The following is a 22,199-nucleotide window of genomic DNA, read 5'->3' as shown; positions in this document are numbered from 1 at the left end:
AGAAACACATGCATGAAAGAAAAAACATTAAAATACATATCTAAGGGTTCATTTTCCTGACATCACATTATCTGACCTTTTCCGCTTGACTCATACATATCAAGAAAATGTGGTATATATACACAATGGAATTCTATGCCTCCATCAGAAAGAATGACATTGCCCCATTTGTTAGGAAATGGAAAAAATTAAGTGAAGTAAGCCAGGCCCAAAGAAACATAGGTCCCATGGTTTCCCTTATTTGCAATATCTGGTTTTTCATCTTAACCCTCACTAAAGTCCTTCAGTGTGTCATTGTTGGTTTTTGAGGGTAACATGTTGTCTTGTTTATTCATGGATTTTGTGACCTTTTGCTGCAATTTATGCATCTAGGTCGTGGGCTTGTGAGGGTTTCAGTCTTGTAAGTATTTTAAGTTCGTGATGTTATTTCTTACCACTTAAAGATGTGATAATATTTGCATGATGTATTGAGAAGCTAGCTCTCAGTTAACAGTCAGTCTTCATGTTCCAGACTCTTTGTGGAACTTTTTTCTTCTCTTTGAGTAAGGAAACATTGAATTTGAAGACTTTTTTATTCTTTCTTTTTTTTGTCTTGTGGGTTATTAGGATTGAACTCTGGGCCTGGACACTGTCCCTGAGCACTTCAGCTCAAGGTGAGCACTTGAGCCACAGTACCACTTTCATTTTTCTGGAGGTTAATTGGAGATAAGAGTCTCGGGGCTGGTTCTAAACCGTGATCCTCAGATCTCAGCCTCCTGAGTAGTTAGGATTACAGGCGTGAGTCACCAGCACCTGGCTAAGACTGATAATCGTATATACAGTAAATGTGAAGTAAACTTAGGTTTTTCTTCCCTGCAGGTCCCTTAAGTGGAAGGAAGGGCTTACGAGATTAAGTTATGTGCTGCAACTGTCTGGCTTTCATTTGACTCTATGAAAGGGGTCCTCAGTCCCTGTGGATTCATGTCCTATCTCTTATGACTCTATGTACCATCTCTTGTGACTTCTGGTTGCTCTGATTTTCCAAGGTCCAATTCCCCTAGCAAAACTGGGAATTCACTGCTGTCAGGTCTTTGCTTGTAGTCTCTGTGGGAATCCCCAAGGCTACAGACCTTTATTAGTCTGCACTTCACAGTGGTAAAGTAGACTCTGAGACAGTGAGCTGCCTTTTGCCAGTTCTTTTGTCAGCAATCCTGTTAGGCTGTTGTGGGTCCTTTAGCACTTTCTGCAGTGGAATCCACAGGCAAGACATTGTAGGTCTCTGCTCTCAGGCTTGAATTGGAGTTTGTTGACCCTATGGCTGATGGCAAACCTTTCCCAACCCCTCTGTGGGACAGAGTCCTGATCACTGCCTACCATGAAGATCTCTTGTTCTTTGGGCTTCAGAAGAGGCGGTCCAGTATGGTGAATTTCATTTGCTCAAGAGTCCTGGTGTCTCCCTTCCTTGCTGTGTTTACCTTCTGATTTATTTGGTCACTGTCTCTGGCTGGTAAAGGTACCCACATGGGGTGCACTGCTTTCCCTCCTGAAATTCCTCCACCACCCTCCTTGTTTGTTTTTGGTGCCAGTCTTAGGGCTTGAATTCATGGCCAGAGTACTATCCTTGAGCATTTTTGCTCAAGACTAGTGCTCTATCACTTGAGCTACAGGTTCACTCTGGCTTTCTGGTGATAAATTGGAGATAGGAATCTCAGGGTCTTTCCTGTGTAGGCTGGCTTTGAACCACTTCTGAGTAGCTAGGAGTATAGGTTTAAGCTACCAGTACCCAGCAATTTCTTCCTTCTTGATCACTTCTATGTGGCTCCTTGTGAGTCTGGCACTGAGTTTTGCCAGTGAGTTGTTTTTGCTCACTGGGTAAGAGACTTCGGCTATTTTCAATTCACTACCTTGCCCTGCCCCCTCCCAACAATTTCTTTTTAGAATTCTGGGGTTTAAACCCAAGATTTTGTGCATACTAAGTAAGTACTCTATGTACCCCAGTCTATATGTATATATATATATATATATATATATATATATTTTTTTTTTTTTTTCATGCCTAGTCTCATGCTGATAAAACCTTGCAAGACTAAATTTTTTTTTTTTTTTTTTAACTAAGTGAAAAAATTAGTGAGGGCCAAAAAGGATGGCTCACATTTGTGATCTTAAGACTGGACTAAATAGATAGGGCCATCCTAGGCTACATAGTGAAATCTTGTCTCAAAAGTAAACAAAAAGTTGCCAGACCCCATGTCTCACACCTATAATTGGAGCTACTCAGGAGACAGAGATCTGAGAATTGTTGTTCAAGGCTAGCTTCAGCAGGAAAGTTTGTGAGACTCTTACCTCCATTTAACCACCAAAACTCTGGAAGTAAGCTGTGGTTCAAATGGTAGGTAGAGTGTTAGCTTTGAGAGGGAAAAAAAAAAGCTTAGGAACAGTGTCCTGAGTTCAAGCCCTAGGAATGACTTAAATAAAAAGTTAATTAGACTTTTAATAGCAAATAATTTTTTTTGGGTGGGGGGTCCAGTCGTGGGGCCTGAACTCTGAGCCTGGGCACTATCCCTCAGCTCTTCAGCTCAAGGCTAGCGCTCTACCACTTGAGCCACAGTGCCACTTCCAGCTTTTTTTTCTTTTTGCTTATGTGGTGCTGAGGAATCAAACCCAGGGCCTCATGCATGCAAGGCAAGCACTCTACCACTGAGTCACCTTCCCAGCCTGCAAATAATCTTTTTTAAATTGCCAATTGTCTTTATATGTTTGTGTGTTAAATTTGTTCAATAATCATTTAGCACCTACCATGAGCATATTGTTTACTTTGTGGCTCATCAGAGCTATCACCTCTAGGATCTGAAACATATACAATTTGCTTTTCTTTTGCGACAGCTTATTTATAAAGAGCCATCCTTACACAGTCTTCTTTCTTATTTTGATAACCTGTGTATAACCACCAGCCCAAGCAGTTAGCATTGAAATCTTAAAAGTTTTTCCCCATGTTATTTTTCAGCAATTAACTGTTTTTCAGTCCTAAGCAATTAACTCATTTTTTGTTACTGAAAGAGCTTTAACTATATACAAACCCATGACATAAGAATATGCTATACTATATTTTATCTGCTGTGAAGCAATGTTGTCTATTACAGATTTATAAAGAGATGCTCTGGTTGAAAAAGGACTATACAATTTGAAGTCTTCTGAAAAGTTTTATATCTGCTCCCAAAGTAGGAAAGAAAATTCATACAGGTTACTGCTACTGGCTTTGGTTATTGATATTTTACTTTTTGTTGAAGAATCAACATAGGATTTCCCAGTATATGATTACTGGGAATTAATAATCACCCTTTATACATTAATGATGGGAGTGCAAAAAACAATACAGTTGCTTTGGAGACCAGTTTGCTTACATGGTCCAATAATTCTCCTAGGTATGTACCTAAGAGAATTGAAATCATGTCTACACAAAAACATATGAAAATATGTTTATAGCGTTATTCATAATAGCTGCAAAGCAACAAGTTTCATCAACTGAACAGATACAGAATATGGTATGTCCATTCAATGGACTAAAGGTATAAAAAATAGTGATATGGACTTTGAAAACATGTTAAATGAAAAAAGCCCATGACAAGAGACTACATAATTGTATGATTCTGTTAGCATTAAACGTCCGGAGTAGGCAGATGAATAGAGACCAGGGTTGCTTGGGGGAGGGGCTGTGGTTTTATTGTTGTTGTTTTGTTGTTTTGCTTTTGAGACTGTGTTCTTTGTAGCTCAAGCTTGTCTTAGCCTTCCACATTCTGGGATTATATGGAAATGAGATTAAAAAAAATTGACCCAGTCACATCCCTGGTAGACTACATTGCTCTCTTTTTTTTTGGTCATGGGGCTTAAACTCTGGGTCTGGTTGCTGTCCCTCAGCTCTCCAGCTCAAGGCAAGCTCTACCACTTGAGCCACAGCACCACTTCTGGTTTTCTGGTGGTTAATTGGAGATAAAGAGTCTCATGGATTTTCCTGCCTTGGCTGGCTTTAAACCACGATCCTCAGATCTCAGCCTCCTGAGAAGCTAGGATTACAGGCATGAGCCACTGGTAGCCAGCCAACTTTTTTTTTGGTTAAAATTTTTGTTTTGTTATTATACATCAGTCCAGAGGGGTTACAGTTACATAAGTCAGGCAAAAGATCTAAATAAGTTTTTAAATTTTCTTTTATGTGAATGTGTATGTGTGCATGTGCGTGCACACATGCACAAGTGTGCCAGTTCTGAAACTTGAACTGAGGGTCTAGGTGCTGTCTGTAAGCTTTCTTGCTCAAGGTTAGTGTTCTACCACTTGAGCTACAGCTCCATTTCTTTTTTCTTATTTTCTTTGTTTCTTTTTTTGTTGTTGTTGGTTGTGAGGCTTGAACTCAGGGCCTGGGCACTGTTCCTGAGCCTGTTTGTGCTCAAGGCTAGTGCTGTACCACTTGAGCCACAGTGCACACCTGGTTTTTAAATGATTAACTAGAGATAAGAGTCTCACGGGACATTTCTGCCTTGGGCTGGCATTAAACCCCAGTCATCAGATCTCAGCCTCCTGAGTAACTAGGATTACAGGCATGACCCACTAGCACCTAGCTTTTTTGGTTCTTAATTGCAGATGAGTGTCTCATGAACTTTCCCGCCCAAGCCTGGCTTCAAACAATAATTGTCAAATCTCAGCCTCCTGAGGCACTAGGGTTTACAGGCATGAGCCATGGGTCCCCAGCTTTTAATTTTACTTTTTATGAGCAAATGCGTGTAAAAATTAAGATTACCTATTGAATTATGACCTTCATCTAGCAGATTCTGTGTTGTTGTCGATGAGATCATCTTGTAATAAAGGAGGTCTCTGAATAAAAATTCTTAAACTCTTAATAAGAACTCCCTGGAAGCTGGGTGTTGGTGGCTCATACTTAGAACCTTAGCTACTCAGGAGGTTGAGATATAAGGATTATAGTTCAAAGCCAGCTTGAGCAGGAAAGTCCATGAGACTCTTATCACCAAATATCCACCAAAACACTGGAAATGGAGGTGTGTCTCAAGGAGTAGAGTACCATCCTTTGAATGGAAAATTCTAGAGGACAGTTCTCAGTCCCTGGGTTCAAGCCCTGTACTGGCATGGGGGGAGTGAGTGGTGGGGAAGAACTTTACAAAAAATGATGCCTTCTTCAGAATTCTCAAATGTTGAAGTATGTCTACTTTGTAAAATTAATGAGTAGTAATGTAAGGTCTGCACAGGGACACCTTCGTACCTCTTGGCTAAGTTAATTTGAGAATGGCATAAAAATTAGGTGCTGTGGTTTTCCAGGGAGTGCGGGAGGCATTTCAAAGGGGTTTCATGGCTCAGGCATGACTCGCAGCACCCCATTAAATGTGTAGGAAAATCAGTCTGGTGAGTGAAGGAGAGCTGACCAGGCAGAAGCGGTGTCCCAACTTCCCCACTTCCCCCAGAGCCCTCTAGAGAGAAATGGCCAAGCCCCCAAAACCAAGCGTCCTCGGCTCCAGAGGTGACCACCTTTCTGCTAAAGGCCGTAGGAGCTCTCTGGCATGGTGCCATGTCTGGACAGACACTGAGCAACAGAGAACCATAGAGAGTAGTTTCACTCACCAGAGTAGAGAAGTGGTGTGGACGTGGATGTGAAGGCCAGCAATGGTATTGGTGAAAAGTCTCACGTGTTGTCTCAAGGCAGAAAAGGGGTGGTTAGGAAATTCTAACATTTCCAACTCAAAAATCCCATCCCACTCACGACACCATATGTAAGGTATATTAAATAGGTAGGTTTCATTAGGTAGCTGATGAAGAGAATACCATGCACATTCAGGCAGGAAAAGAAGTTTATTTGCCGAACTGCTGCCCCCTCCGTACATGGTGGAGAGGCATGGCTGAAAAGGAAGGGGGGTGACCCACCCCTGGGCCAGGACTTATCTAGGCCAGGGACAGGAAGAGGTGTGGCCAGGTGGGGGAAAGGTGTGGCCACACTGGATCTGGACGTGACCTCAGGGTCTGGGATCCTCCTAAGGTCAGATGGGAGGTCTGTGACCAGAGGTGGCCCAGGATGTGACCTAGCAGGAGGGGAAGATGACTGCTTCGGTCTGCTAGTTACCTAGGCAACAGATACTCGGTGGAAACTTAGCCAAGAGGTAGGGAAGTGTCCCTGTGCAGACTTATAAGTATTAATTGGGCCCTTTTAAGTAATTTTCTGCAAATCCTAGTTTCCAGCCAAAAATAAATAAATCCTCAATCCCAGTGAACAACCTTCAGCTATTCAGTATATAGTGAGAAGGTCCACTTATTTACCCCATATAACAAATGAAGCTTACATGACTGAAAGGCTAGACTTTGACTCAAGCTTTCTAATATTGAATGGCATTTAATAAATGGGCAGGAAGTAATATTTCCAGGCTCTTGGCAGATACATTTACAACTTAACAGTGAGAAATTGGAATCCTTAAGAATGGGGTTTTTTTAAGTTAGAAAATATTCTGTTAGTAATAATGATTGTATAACTATGAATGTATTTAAAACTACAGATGCAGGAGTGTTTGTGAGTTGGAGGTCAGCTAGACTTTATTTATAGTGAGAATCCTGCCTCCACAAACAAACACCAAGGCACAGTGGCTCACACCTATAATCCCAGCTACTCAGTAGGCTGAGATCTAAAAATTGAGGTTTGAAGCTAGCCCAAGCAGACAAATCCTTAGGAGACTCTTATCAAGTTCAGTCCTTAGTACTGGCACAAAACAAAAATTCAGACAAACAACCCATTCACTAAATTATGCATTTTAAAAGGATAACTTTTATTTTCATTATCACTTAATGAAGCACTACTAACAAAAGCAAGCCAAATACATTCATGTGCATTTAATGACAAGGTTTACAGAATATCTAGAGTACCAGAAAATGCCTGACTCCTCTTCTCAATTCTACAAGTTATTCCTGTTATAAAAATAGTAGCTGATTCTACTGCTAATGTTTGCTTTGCAGAAGAAGGCATTGTTTTAGACTAGACATGAACCTTTGTGTTGTCAGCATTAGCCAGACTTAGCAGGAAATTTTGCAAAGTGCCATTTTAATCAAATGCTTCTTTGTAATTCCATAGTGCCAGGGTGACCTACCTTTGGCAGCAAAAATAGATCCTGCATTTGGAAACAGGTAGCTATGCAGGCCTGGCTACCTTTTAAAAAATTAAAAAACTAAAAAAAAAAATCTTAATATTTTTGAAAGAAAAAGACTATTTTGGTGGTACTAAGGATCATTCGTGTTAGGCAAGGGCTCTGCTATTCAACTACGCCCTCAATAACTTTCTTTATTTTATCTTCCTTTATCATGCGTTCCATTAGAGAATTGCATTATTACAGTTTTTTAAGGTGAATTAGTTTAATATTAATGGTTCTTTTATTCTTTGTATCATTTCTGATCTTCTATATACTAAGTCCCAGCTGTAAGGGGAAAAAAAATAAGATCCCCTAAAATGCTTTCAAAAACAAAACCAAAATAAGGATAATTTTGATACTTTTTTGTTTTCCAGTGATGTGTTGGCATTGCCCATTTTCAAGCAGGAAGATTCAAGCCTTCCATTGGATGGTGAAACCAAGCACCCTCCCTTTCAGTATGTGATGTGTGCTGCAACATCACCTGCAGTGAAACTGCATGATGAGACTCTCACTTACTTGAACCAAGGTTAGTGTGACTTTTTCAGAATTGGCATGTAATAACTTGTAAAAATCCAAAGGAAATGTTTTGGCATTGCAGTATAGTTGTTGGTAACAATGAAAATTGCAGGAAATCTATGAGACACTATAGTAATAGTTTGTGCAAACTGATTTACATTAAGGAGGATCTTGAGCAATATTTTAGGGTTTTTTAGCCTTCATCCAGAGGAAGAGCAAGTAGGAAAGGATGTCAGCTATTTTTAGGGACAGTGCTTTCAATGTGGAACTTGAGAATGAATCAGAAGTCCAGCTAGCCACCTGGGTCTTGGACATGAGACAGATTTGTTCTGAAAATAGATTTAAACTTCACCAGAATGGAGTCTGGTTTAATAAATTATGTAAAAGTTTATTCATATCTAGAGTTTACCTTTAGAAAGGGTAAGGTTTTTTAAAATGTAATTTTATTGTTATTGTTAAGGAGTTATATCATTTTACAATTCATATAATGCATACATTTCTCTTTTAGACAGTGTCTCTCATTCCTTTGCTTTAAGGTTGTTTATATGAGCTTTTATACTGTAAAAAAAAGTACTTATTGATGAGATTTGTTGGATATGAGTAGTGAAAGCATGTTGAGGTTTTTTGTTTTTTTTTTTCAAAAAAATGAGCATTGTTGTAAAAATAGGACATGCTTAATTAAAGAAAAGTTGTAGAGAAGGATTGGGAATGGGGGCGGGGGAAGGCTGGGAAGGGATATGAAGGGTAAACCAAAGGAGGAGGCTGCAATGCTTGGTAAGAAATGTAAGCATTATCCTGCCCATGTAATTGTAACCCCTCTGTACAGTATGTTCACAAATAAAATAAAATTAAATTTAAAAAAAAAGAAAAGTTGGAGATTATTTGAAAGACTTTAGCTAACAGTATATTCAGTATATTTCATTGTATATTTTCTTTCTACAAAATTGAAATTATGCATGTGTTTACCTAAGAGTATATGGTAGGCTGTAGGCATGGTTCCAGTGGTAGAGCATGCCTCAGTTTGAAACCCTGGACTTGGGAATTATCTTGTGAAACAGGCAGTATGGCACATACATGCTGGTAATCCCAGCTACTAAGGAGGAGGTTAGAGGCAAGAGAAGAATCAGTTAGTGGCCAGCTTAGGGCTCAAAAACAAAATATAAACGAAAGGGCTGGGGCATGGCCCAAGTGATACATCACCTAATGTGATTAGTTCTTCCCTAATGTGTACACAGCTTCAGGTTCTGTTACACAAATTTTTAAAAAATGTATTATGATATATTTTTTTCATTAAATAGTATCTTAAATTCCTTGAGATTTGGAAAGAGCAATAGATTTTAGACTACTTGGGATGAGTATTCTGAAATGTAGAAGAATAACTTTTCACATGATACTAGTTTAGTTACAGAAATCTTTATCTTCTGGTAGCTCTGTCTGTAGCATGTGATAAAGCCTCACTTTGTTTTTAGCACTTGATAATTGTTTAGGATTCAGTTATTTGAGGTTTTAAATTTCATATTTCAAAGAATCTTGAATTTATTTGTTAATTGGTTTTAGACTTAAAAAGCTCAAAAGAAACAATAGAAGAGCAAAGGGCAAAGATACATTTATAGATAGATGTGAGGATGAATGAGAATGGAACCCAAGGTTTCCCTCAGGCTAGGCAAGCATTCCACCACTGGGCTAAATCTCATGTGAATTGTAACTTTTATTGTTGTAGGCGCTGGTCCCTGAGCCTCTTTGTGATCAAGGCTAGCACTTTACCACTTGCCACAGTGCCACTTCTGGTTTTTGAGTGGTTAATTGGAGATAAGAGTCTCACAGGGCTTTTCTGCCTGACCAGCGCCAGCTTGTAACTTTATTTCTAAAGACAAAAAGGGAAATAACCCCAATTTCTTCTCAAGTTTTGAGAAGAAATTACTTTTTCTTTCTTTCTTTGCTTTTTTTGCTTCTCCTCTTCCATCTCTTCCTCAGGTGTCCCTCTGTAACCCAAGGTCCAGGTTAGCCATGAACGTTGTATAGGCTAGGTTTTTTTGTTTTTAGTTTTTTGGGGGTGTTTGGTTATAGGGCTTGAACTCAGGGTCTGGGTTCAAGGCTGGTGCTCTACCACTTTGAGCCACAGCTTGACTTCTGGTTTTTGAGTGATTAATTGAAGATAAGAGTCTCACAGGGACTTTTTGCCTGGGCTGGCTTTGAATCTCCATCCTCAGATTTTAGCCTCCTGAGTAACTAGGATTACAGGCGTGAGCCACCAGCACCTGGCTTCCTAGGCTGGTTTTGAACTGTTGATTCTCCTGCCTCAGCCTCCTTGAGTGCTGGCATTACAACATACACCACCTTGTCTGGCCAAAACTTGCTCTTAGTCATCGAATTAACCCTGATCATGTATGTATGTATGTTTGACTATATATATATTCTTTACAGAGTACATGTGAACATAAATATATTCATAGAGCTAAATAAGCTCTATGAATGGAGCATATATAATGTATGTAATGGAGCAGATGTATCCTAGATTGTAAACAGGTGACTGCTTAATGAATTTTGGTTACTTCCAAAGGAATCAGCACTATTTAAACAGCTGTAGATACTTAGTTCTTAATTTTATACAGAAAATGAAATTATTTCAACCAAAAGGGATTTTTGTATCCTAATTACTTGTAATATTGTTCAGTAGCTCATAAAATATTGTATGACTCTTTTACAAAATCATATAAATGTATAATCATTTATTTATTTGTGCTTTTTTTTTGTTTGGTTTGGGTAGTTCTAGGGTTTGAAAGGGTGATCTACTATTTGAGCCAAACTCTGAACTTTTTTCTTTGTTGTTTTTGCTTTAGTTATTTTTCAGATAGGGTTAATAATTTTTTCCCAGGGCTAGCCTTGGACCCAGATTCTCCTACCTGTGCTTCTTAGTAACTAGGATAATATATTTGTTGAGATGGGCATTATATTTGTTGAGATGGGCATCTGACTAATTTTATGTGTTGGCTGGCTTCTGGACTTCAATGCTCCCAGTCTTCACATCTGGAGTAGCTGAGGTTATAGATATGAGTTATCATTCCTGACCCCTAATAACCATTAAAATCTAGATTATTTTCATCTTTATTTTGGCCCTCTAGGGGAGCATTTTTCCTAATATATCCTATAGCATCTTTTCATCTACTAAGAAAAAAATGATTAATTATTACCATTTGACTAAGAGAACTGTAGGTGTGTGTGTGTGTGTGTGTGTATGTGTACACGTGTGTGTGTGTACGTGTGTGATGCTGTAGATTGAACACAGGGTGCTTATATGTATGCTAGGCAAGTGTTCTACCATTGAGCTATATCCACAGCCCCCCTAAGGGCCTTTTCAGTATGAAGTTGTTTCTAGGAAAATGTCCTCAATTCTTTATATAGGAAAGGGTACTGGCTGACTATATTTGTAGCTTTTGGTAGTGCAGGGGATTTTCACATTATCAAGGATCAGAACCACTTAGAGGTCTTGTCAGGACATAATTTCTGTGCTCTTCAACATATTTGAGCCAGGGTCTGAAATTTTATATTTCTCCAAGTTTCCAAGTGATACTGCTGCCCGTTTGAGGACCATAGTTGATTTTTTTTTTTTAATTACATTTTTTGGTGCCAGTTCTGGGGCTTAAACCTAGGGCATGGGTGTTGTTCCTGAACTATTGTGCTCAAGGCTAGCACTCTACCACTTGAACCACAGCTTCTCATTTCTGGCTTTTTCAGTGGGTAATTGGAGATAAAAGTCTTGTGGAGTTTTGACTGGGTTCAAATTTTGATCCTCAGATCTTAGCCCCTTGAGTAGCTAGGATTTACAGGCATGAGCTTCTGGCTTCAATTTTTTTTTTTATTACTTTGAATATCATTCAGGTAAATAGGCTATTTTCCCCTTAGTATCACCTTTTCATTTTTATTTTTGGTTTTATTTTTTATGATGCTGGAATCAAATCCAGGCTTTACACCTGTTGAGCAAGTGCTCTGTCAGTGAGCTAAAGCCCTGTCCCTCCATCACTACCTTTTGGGGGGTCCAGTTGTGGGGTCTGAACTCTGGGCCTGGGCGCTGTCCCTCAGCTCTTCAGCTCAAGGCTAGCGCTCTACCACTTGAGCCACAGCACCACTTCTGGCTTTTTTTTCTTTTTTGCTTATGTGGTGCTGAGGAATCGAACCCAGTGCCTCATGCATGCAAGACAAGCGCTCTACCACTGAGCCACCTTCCCAGCCCAGCCATCACTACTTTTTGAAAAGTGGACATCCTCAGAGGAGAGGTGGCAGGTAGATAGGGGTTGAATGTTAGTCTATACTATAACTTGATCTTCACTAGTAGCCTTCCCTTAGACTTTTCCTCTTGGGCAGCAGTTAATGAAGAATATATCCCATTGTACAATGCTATAAAGAAAAAATTTAAATGTTTCTTCAGTCTGTCAAGTAGAAGTTGAAACACAATTTCTTGATGTATTTGATGTGTTAAGCTTTTTTTGTACTATTTGGAACCATAGAGGTACAGAATTTAGAAACTATTTGTATTGGCCTATTTATGTTTATGTTGTTATTTGTAAAAAGAGTTTTTTGATCTTAAGCTCTGATGGTCTTAGAGTTACCACTGTAGTCCCAACCTGGAGTAATGACTTTCCTTTGAGTAGATTTCTGGCTGGAATAGGCTGTCTCTGATTGTACAGTTGGGGGTCTCCGTCTTAGACACTTCTTACTCACCGATATGAGTGGGACTTAATCTCCTTGCTGCAATGTGCACTGGCTCATTGCTGCTGCTGGACCAGCATCGCCTTTCTCTTTATTTATTTATTTTTTTAATGCCTGCTCATTTGGGAGCCAAGTTCTACTTGGAGAATACTCTGCTAAGAATATTAATTAGCCAGTATTAGCTAGTGTACAAACAGGTTGTAGGTCCTAAAAATTGCACATTTATTGACTTAGAATTTCTGTTAAAGTGTCAATAAACTTTAGGTAGAAAAAATTAAAAATTGAATGTTTCATTATATTCCATAGTGAAATTCCTTCTGATTTTTGGTGGCTATTGCTAGGTTAAAGTTAGGACCTTAGAAATAGTTTCCTAAAGCTTTGAACTTAGCAAGAAGATCCTGTCATTTCTTGAACTCTGTGTTGTTCTGTAGTTCATGTGAAAGTGAGACTTACAGTCTGTATGTTCAAAGGTGGTGAACATGAACTCAGAACAGTTACATTTTTCAAATCTGTCACTACATTTTTGTTTCTAAGCCAAAAGGGAAGGAAAAAGTATGGGAGGTAAATTCAAAAGGTAAAGCTAAAAACAGGACTGGTATCTTGCAGAATGTTACTATTTGTGTTAACTTTACATCTTTATATTTCATTTAGAACCTAGACCAGTGTTTCAAGGAACCATGTAATTTACAAGAATTGTGGACAAGGAACAAATAGAGAATTAAACCTGTGAAACTCTGTAGTTCTTTCAGTAGATACTACCATTGAGTAATGTAGTTTCTGCTATGAAAACCATTTGAAGCGTAACAAGTGTTACAATGCCCGTGCCCCACTCTTTTTTTTTTTTTTTATGGTGATGAGGTTTGAATCAAGGTCTGGAGCTTGCTCATCTGGCACTCTATCACTTGAGCCACATTTTATTCTCCATCCCTAGAACACATTTTTATGTCCTACTTTTTGTTTTTTCTTTTTCACCAGTACTAAGGCTTGAATTTAGGGACTCTTGTTCTCACTCTGCTTTTTTATTCATGACTGGCTCTTTACCACTTGAGCTACAGTTTCACTTTCAACTTTTCACTGGTTAATTGGAGATAAGAGTGTCTTGTATTTGTTTGCTAACTCTGGCTTTGAACCTCAGACCTCAAATCTCAGCCTCCTGAGCAGTTAGGATTATAGCGGGAGCCACTCCAATTATTTTTGAGATAGTCTCACTTTTTGCCCAAGCCTACCCTGGGCCATCATCCTCCTGTTTATGCTAAATTAGCTCCAAACGGTTATATGGTCTGAGAAACAAATTATGTTGAACAGAATAATTTCCTTCACATGAATTGTTTTTGATACTTAATTTCTTTATATTAGGTCAGTCTTATGAAATTCGGATGCTGGATAATCGGAAAATGGGAGATATGCCTGAGATCAGTGGAAAGTTGGTAAAGGTATGGACAGTATTTTAATACTTAAAAATGCTGCAGTGATTAATAAAAGTATCAGTTTCACTGCAAGAGTTCTTATTTAAAATATTTTATATTTCACTTTAGAAAGTTATGGCTATAATTAAAACTTTCAACTTTCTGAGCAAAACTTTTTGTTTCTGCATCTGTACAGTAGAGATTACAGCTTCATTGGGAGTCCAAAAACATTATCAAAAAAACAAACAAACAAAAAAAACATTATCAAGTTAGTTGCAGTGATGGGGGAACAAAACTCATCACCACAACCAAAACGGTAAAACTACTTTTCAAAAGTAAAAGATAATGTGAGGGGAAATGAAATCAATATCAGACTTAAAAAAAATCCCTTAGTCCACTTTTTTTCTTTATGCTGGTCCTGGGACTTGTACTCAGGACCTGGGCACTGTGCCTGAGCTTTTTTGCCCAAGGCTAGCACTCTACCACTTGAGCCACAGCTCCATTTCTGGCTATTTTGGTGGTTAATTGGAGGTAACAGTCTCATGGACTTCCTTGCTCAGGCTGTCTTCGAACCACAATCCTCAGAGCTCAGCCTCCTGAGTACCTAGGATTACAGGTGTGAGCCACTTCTTAAAATGTCATTGACTGCAGTTTGCATTCTCTGTTGCCCATACTGACACATGAACAAGGAAATGAGTCATCTCAGGTATAGGAGATGCAGCCATTGTCTGTCTGGCTAGCCTTTTAGGATATGTCTTTAGAACCATCCCTGTCCCCTCCGCTATTAGGCCAGGTGGGTTCTTCTATTATTTTCCTGTCATGAATTGGTCTCATCCAGTCTATAGCATCACAGGGCAAAGTTCATGGAGGAAGGAAGCTTATTGGGGAAGGCAAAACATCAAAGGCCAACAAGAATGAGTTCTCTTGATTCTTCCCTCTTCCGTGTTCCTGCAGAATGGCATGTCATGACCCAGGGGGTGCTGGCCCTTCAGTGTGGACAGATTCCATCTACTGGATCTGTCACTTTAGAGGAAAAAGCAGTCTTGTCGAGGGAATGGTTGCTTATACTACTTGGTAATCAAGGCAATCTGAATTTGGCATATTGTCTGGGAGACACAGCTGCCTGGCACTTGGATGTCTAAGATGAGAGAGCCTTTGGCATATTTCATACCCCTTTTTACTCTCGGAGGCAGAAGAATTTCAGTCCTACAAGAGGTTGAGCTTAGATAGTTTCCTTTTCTCTGAGAGAAACACCGATGATTTTGTTACTATTGAATGGTTGTCTTGCCAGCTCAGACCTAGTTCCCAGGTTTCTTCTAACTTTTGGGTCTGCCAGTGAATTTCTAATAGAAGTAGTCTTACATAGCTATTATTTGCATTATCTGTCTTAACTATGCTCAGTCAGTGGGGTTGGTAATTTCCATAGAGGATGTCTTGTTTGTGTTGTCTTGTTTGTGTTTCTTTGGGCATTCTGATTTGTTGTGGACATAGGCTGAAAAAGCTCACCAGCATTATTCACAGTAAGCAGATCCTGCTTTCATGACAAGTATTCATGGATTGACTTAGTAGCCAGACTAACTGCTTTCCCATCCCAGTGTTTAGGAAGCTTAGGAATACTGAGGATTCTATCTTCTGGTCCTAGATGGGTTGTTGCTTCTAGAGTCACCTTTGGATAAATCTTACAGCTAGTTATTAAACTAAGTACTACTTTTCTCCTTTGTCCTCTTTTTTTTCTTTTTTCTTTTGGGTCCAGTCGTGGGGCCTGAACTCTGGACCTGGGCGCTTTCCCTCAGCTCTTCAGCTCAAGGCTAGCGCTCTACCACTTGAGCCATAGCGCCATTACCACTTGAGCCACAGCGCCACTTCTAGCTTTTTTCTTTTTGCTTATGTGGTGCTGAGGAATCAAACCCAGGGCTTTATGCATGCAAGGCAAGCGCTCTACCACTGAGCCACCTTCCCAGCCCCCTCTTTTTTCTTCTCTGCTCTTCTTCTTACTGCTTGGCATCAAACTTAAGATCATATACATGCTGGACAGGTATTCTTCCATTGATTTATTCCCCAAACCCCAGCAATACATTTTTTTCCACAGAAGAAATGTGAGAAAGTTAAACTTGATTACCATAACGTGTCTTTTTTTTTTTTAAGTATCTGTAACTGGGTTGGAGAATATTTTTAATTGTGGATTCTGTGATAATATTGAATAGGGCTTGGTGACTCTTGTGTGGAGGTCTTTAGTACCCCCTCTTACTCCTGGAGGCAGGAAACTTTCAGTTGTACAAGAGAGCTTTTGTTTCCTTTATTGTACCCTGTGCTTTGTTTGTATATGTGCTGAGTTATAGAGTTTATTAATATTTTTATCTTAGCTCTTAAGTCATGATCATTTAGTGTGAAGAGGAAAATATAACCAAACTATGATATGCATATCAAATACCCTAATTCAGTTTCTTCAAAGAACTGAAAAAAGTCAGTTCTGAAACAGTTGACATTTTCATTTAGCAGTGGGGAAAAAATTTTACTACCTGAATAAGTAGTTTGATAGGTAGGACTACATGCTTAAAATTCTTTTAGCAAACTATAAATGTCAGATTAATTTAGAATGACTAGGTTAATAAGTTAAGCTATTGAACTTTCTTTGATTTACTTCTAAATTAAAACATAAAGAACTGGGTGTGATGGAGCATCCTGTAATCCCAGCATTCAAACATTTCACCTACAATCCCAGCAAGTGCTCTGGAGGCCAAGGCTTAGAGGATGGAGACTTTGGGTTAGAGACCAGCAGGGGTTTGGTAACTTGAATATCTCAAAAACCAACAACAAAAATAAACAACTTGCTCACACCTGTAATCCTAGCTCCTCAGGAGGCCAAGATTTGAGGATTGCTGTAGCTGTTCAAAGCCAGCCCTCAGCAAGAAAGTCTAAGAGACTTATTTCCAACAACTACTCAGAAAAAGCTGGAAGTAGTGCTGTAGCTCAACTGGTAGAGCACTAGCCTTGAGCACAAAGAGGCTCAGGGACAGTGCCCAGGCCCTGAGTTCATGCCCCAGGATTGGCAAATATAAACAAACAACTTATACATATTACTAATACAAGTGAAGAAATGAAGGGTAGATCTCATGCTGGAGATAATGGACTATTGATAGAGAAACTGTCTAGCTACAAGTTCACAGCAGATGTTTTGCAGATACCACACTAGTACATGTAGTGTTTCTAGTAAATGTTTATAGCTCACTGATTGGAAAGAGTTAATTTTATAGTTCATCTTCTGTTTGATAAGCCACATGTCTAAGTTTTGTTGATGTTCCAGAATAAGATGCAGTTATAATGTAAGAGCTTGCCTGGGAGTCAGAGCTGATCTGTCTGCTACTACGAAGGACATATGATGAAATTGTTAGAAATCATGTCCTTCAGCTAGAGGAATACTAAACCTTAAACTATTAACCTTCTACATTTTGTGTGTGTGTGTGTATGTGTATATGCATGTGTGTGTACATGAGTTACGTGTGTGTATATGTGTGTACATGTGTATGTACCAGGGGGCTTGGACTCAGGACATTGAGCTCTTACTCTACCTTTTCACTTAGAACTGGCACGCTACCACTTGAGCCATACCTGTATTCTGATGTTTTGCTGGTTAATTGAAAGTAAAGTCTCTTAAGCTTTTCCCAGGCTGGCTTCATAGCTTAGCTCTCAGCCTGCAGAGTAGCTAGGTAAATTATATAGGCCATTGGTTCCAGCTGTTTGGAGCTTTTTTTTTTTCTTGTCATGGGACTTGAACTCAGGCCTTGGCACTGTCCCTGAGCTTCTTTTTCTCAAGGCCAGCACTCTGCCACTTGAGCCATAGTACCCACTTCCAACCTTTTCTGTTTATGTGGTACTGAGGAATAGAACCCAGGGCTTCATGCATGTTAGGCAAGCACTCTGCCACTAAGCTACATCCCCAGCTCCTGTTTGGAACTTCTTAATTGTGCTGAATATATATTTAATGATATACTTTCTCTTCTTGTTTCTGAGTTTCTTTGTTGTGGGGCTTGAACTCGGCCTGGGCACTGTCCCTGAGCTCTTAAGCTCAAGGTGAGCACTCTACCACTTTGAGCCACAGCGCCACTTCCAGTTTTCTGGTGGTTAATTGGAGCTTTGAACCGCAATCCTCAGATCTCAGCCTCCTGAGTAGCTATGATTACAGACATGAGCCTCTGGCTCTGGGTTTCTTTTTGAGACAGGGTCTCACTTTATTCCTTAGCCTTGGACTTACTATGTAGCTGAAGCTGGTTTCAAACTCACAGGTGTGTATATTTGAATATGGCTTTTGCTTGTTACGTTTTTTGCCTTATGAGTTTGTATTGCTAGTTCTATGAGTATATTCAGTTGCCTTTTAGTGAGAACTTCTAGATAACAATTTTCTCCCTTCTAGTACCACTGAGGATTTGTTGTTGTTTGGTTTGGTTTGGGTTTGGCCAGTCCTGGGGCTTGAACTCAGGGCCTTCTTTTGTTCAAGTCTAGCATTCTACCAGTTGAGCCATAGCTCCACTTCTGGCTTTTTTGATTTTTAATTAGAGATGAGTTTTTACTGGCCAACCTGGCTTTTGAACTATGATCCTCAGATCTCAGCCTCTTGAGTAGGATTATAGGCATGAATCACCAGCATCCCACCTTGGATGTTTTTCTTTTAATAATCTTCTATTTTTTTAAATTTGCTCTCTTTTTTATCTCCTTACTATTTACTTTTTGAAATGGGGCTTGGTAAATTTATATTTACTTTATTTTTATCTTAATAGATGGGTTTAGTTGGGTAATTGCTGAACATGAAAGAGTTAATATGATGCCATTTTCTGTGTTGTGCTTTCTTCTGTGCTACTAACAAGTACTATAGAATGAAATGTGAATGAGCTAACAAATGTGAACCCAAGCATTGGTGCTCCCAGCTGGTGGGGCACCAGCACTGAGAGGGCTTTGCTGCCACAGGGGACCTTGTGAGGTGGATGCTGGTGGGTTTCTGGGCAGGCCATACTGATGTGGCCTCTATTTAACTATCTCAAAAAAAAGAAAAAAGAAAATTGCTACTTTTAAATAGTATCTTTCAAAATATCTAAATATTTAAGGCGTGGGAAAAGCAGAGGTACTAAAAAGTATCTATGCATTGCTACCAAATTATTTCCTTACCCTAGCAGAGTCTATGAGAATATATTCTATGCATAATAGCCTCAGAAAGTTTCAGAAACATTTAGCTCAAATCTGGTGGTTTGTTTGTTTATTTCGTCAGTTGTGGAGCTTGAGCTCAGGGCCTGGGTACTGTCCCTGAACTCTTTGAGATCAGGGCTAACACTCCATCACTTTGAACCATAGCCCTACTTCCAGATGTCTGGTGGTTAATTGGAGCCCTGGTGGCTCAAACCTGTAATCCTAGCTACTCAGGAGGCTGAGATCTGAGAATCACAGTTTCAAAGCCAGAATGGGCAGGAAAGTCCGATTAACCACTAGAAAACCAGAAGTGGCATTGTGGCTCAAAGTGATACACTGCTAGCCTTGATTAAAAGGAGCTCAGGGACTTTGCTGCCTAGGCTGGCTTTGAACCAGTATCCTCAGATCAGATCTCAGCTTCCTAGGATTATAGGCAAATCTAGTGTGATTTTGATCACTTGTTACCCTACTTCTGGAATAAGACAATGCTTGGAGTTCTAAACCTATGGAACCTGAAGGAGGCATGAATGCAGTGTGTAGAACTGGCCTGGAGTTCCAGCTGAAGAGTTACAACCTTCCCTAGAAGTTTTGAGTGTTGAGATAAAAATTATCTATAAGCTTTTCTCTTTCCTTCTTTCTCTCAAGTTAGTTCACTTGCAAGTTAAAAGTTGAGAATGAATTTTCCATTTAGATTCTCTTTTAGGGGAAATGGATATTATATACATATATATATATGTAGATATATATATATATATATATATGTATAGCCATTTAGCTGATAGAATGACTGTCTTTATAAAGAGTGATTAACTACTGTTGTTTTGTGGTTGTATTTTGAGACAGGATTTCATTATGTAGCTCAGGCTGGCATTGAACTTCAGATCCTCCTGCCTAAGCCTCCTGAGTGCTAGGCATGTGCTATCACATTCCACATTATTATTTTAAATTAATACAGTTTTACCACTATGCCTGGGGATCTATATCTATCATCAACTCATAATTCTGTGCTTCTGTACTTTTCTTTATAGCAATGTAAAATCTTTCACATAAGTTATACACATGCACCTTGATTTTGAATTACAATACCAAGCTCTTTTATAAAATTTGTGCATCAGTAACTACTTCTTGTTTTTGAGTTATAAATCTTTGCACTAAATAAGTGTATCATCTTAAGAGCAAAAAAGCAGATTATGTTTTTGCATGTTTGATTTATTGTAGTTTAACACATGAGAAATGAGAATGGAGTTGTTTAAATATATTCATTTTTCCCACTTATTCCATAGAGCATCATAAGGGTTGTATTCCATGACAGACGTCTACAATACACAGAGCATCAACAGCTTGAAGGTTGGAAGTGGAATCGCCCAGGAGACAGACTTCTTGATTTAGGTACAGGTGGTAGTCAAAGATATGGAAATGTTGGCATTGTTTAGCTCTGCTTGTTAGTGTTTTGGCACCATGATTAATTACATGAGGAAAGATTTGATATTAGTAGGTCCTTTGCCTTGACAGTTACTTTATGCTTAAAAAGTAAAGTAGCTTTCAGCGCCAAACTAACCTGGACAAGGAATTTTGATTTTTTTTTTAGCTAGTTATATTCCATTATAGTCTTAATAAAATGAAATACCATGGTAGAGGATTTCAGTATCAACAGCAAGATTGACTGTGGATGTAATTATTTCCTTCGAACATGATACAATAAGATGTAAGGTTGTTTATTTGTTTGGGTACTTTTGAGTTGAGGTCTTGTTATGCTGCCCAGGCTGGCCTTGAACATCTGGACTCAGAACATTTCTGAGCCTCAGCCTACAAGTAACTGGGACTACATGCATGCACAAACATACCTGGCAAGTTTCTTAAAGTGGATGCATTTTTATTTAACTTCTTTTTCAACATACAGATATTCCAATGTCTGTGGGAATAATAGACACAAGGACAAATCCAAGCCAGTTAAATGCAGTTGAATTTCTGTGGGACCCTGCAAAACGCACATCTGCTTTCATTCAGGTTTGGATTTTTATGTTACTAAGAGTATACTGACCATCATTTAGAAGATTGTAGTGAGACTGAGTTCTTGATTTGTGGAGATATTTTAAAATAAATCCTTATTTGTAAAATGCTTTCTTTTTTTAAAAAAAAATATAGTAAAGGGCTGGGGAGGTGGCTCAGTGGTAAAGTCTTTGCCTCGCATGCATGAGTCCCTGGGTTTGATTCCTCAGCACCACATAAACAGAAAAAGCAGGAAGTGGCACTAAGGCTCAAGTGGTAGAGAGCTAGCCTGAGCTGAAGAGCTAAAGGACAGTGCCCAGGCCCAGAGTTCAAGCCCCACGACCAACAAAAAAAAGAAAAAAAAGTAGTAAAAATGGATTTACTTGACTTAGTCATATTATTCACATAAAGATTTCCTATGATAGTGTATAAACATTGTTCAAATTGTTTTTGCCATTTTTAGTCATAATAATTAAAGTTTGCCATGTGAAATATTTTTCTTGAAAGCTGACATTTAAAAGGATACAGTTGGGGAAAGTTTGAGGTTTTAAAATTCTTTCTTACATTATTTTAAACTTTCTAATACTGAAATTTCAAACCTCCACAGTAAATAATAATAATGAATTCTTTTTTTTTTTGTTCGTTATGGGGTCTGAACTCTGGGCCTGGGCACTGTCCCTTAGCTCTTCAGCTCAAGGCTAGCACTCTACCACTTCAGACAGAGCAGCACCACTTCTGGCTTTTACCACTTCTGGCTTTTTCTGTTTGTGTACTGAGGAATCGAACCCAGGGCCTAATTCATTCAAGGCAAGCACTCTACCACTGAGCCACCTTCCCAGCCCCAATAATGACTTTTTTATGTATCCATCATCTGGGCTTCAATAGTTATTAGTAGTTTTTCTTACTTCTTGTTGGCATACTTAAGCAAGCTTGTCTGATGTCTAAGAGGGAGTGTGTGTGTGTGGGGGGGTGAGGGTGTGTGTGTGTGTGTGTGTGTGTGTGTATGTGTGTGTCAGAGCCTGAGTGTCTAAGACTGTGTGTGCGCGCACGCGTGTGTGTGTGTCAGAGCCTGAGTGCTTTCCCTGAGTTTTTTATCTCAAGGCTAGTGCTCTACCATTTGAACCACAGCTCCACTTTCTTTTTTTGGGGGGAGGGGTCCAGTCGTGGGGCCTGAACTCTGGGCCTGGGTGCTGTCCCTCAGCTCTTCAGCTCAAGGCTAGCGCTCTACCACTTGAGCCACAGCACTACTTCTGGC

General features: G+C 39.3%; 1 protein-coding gene across 6 annotated transcripts in view; it reads left to right on the top strand.

Annotated features, from left to right (window-relative positions):
• The window catches only part of Ubp1 (upstream binding protein 1 (LBP-1a)), a 64,872-nt gene that overhangs the window by 20,430 nt on the left and 22,243 nt on the right, over window positions 1–22,199 (top strand). For all 6 annotated transcript variants that reach the window (XR_001175534.1, XR_001175533.1, XR_001175532.1 and 3 more), the window contains exons 2-5: window positions 7,523–7,674; window positions 13,728–13,804; window positions 20,239–20,344; window positions 20,856–20,962. Coding sequence is in view for 2 of the 6 variants with exons in the window: in XM_013028500.1 (XP_012883954.1) it covers window positions 7,523–7,674; window positions 13,728–13,804; window positions 20,239–20,344; window positions 20,856–20,962 (442 nt within the window). In the remaining 4 variants the exon portion in view is untranslated. The remainder of the gene's footprint in view (window positions 1–7,522; window positions 7,675–13,727; window positions 13,805–20,238; window positions 20,345–20,855; window positions 20,963–22,199) is intronic.

Source organism: Dipodomys ordii, unplaced genomic scaffold, assembly GCF_000151885.1.
Source record: "Dipodomys ordii isolate 6190 unplaced genomic scaffold, Dord_2.0 Scaffold110, whole genome shotgun sequence".
NCBI lineage: Eukaryota > Metazoa > Chordata > Mammalia > Rodentia > Heteromyidae > Dipodomys > Dipodomys ordii.
Note: the sequence above shows the minus strand (reverse complement) of the source record. Positions and strands in the feature narration are given on the sequence as shown.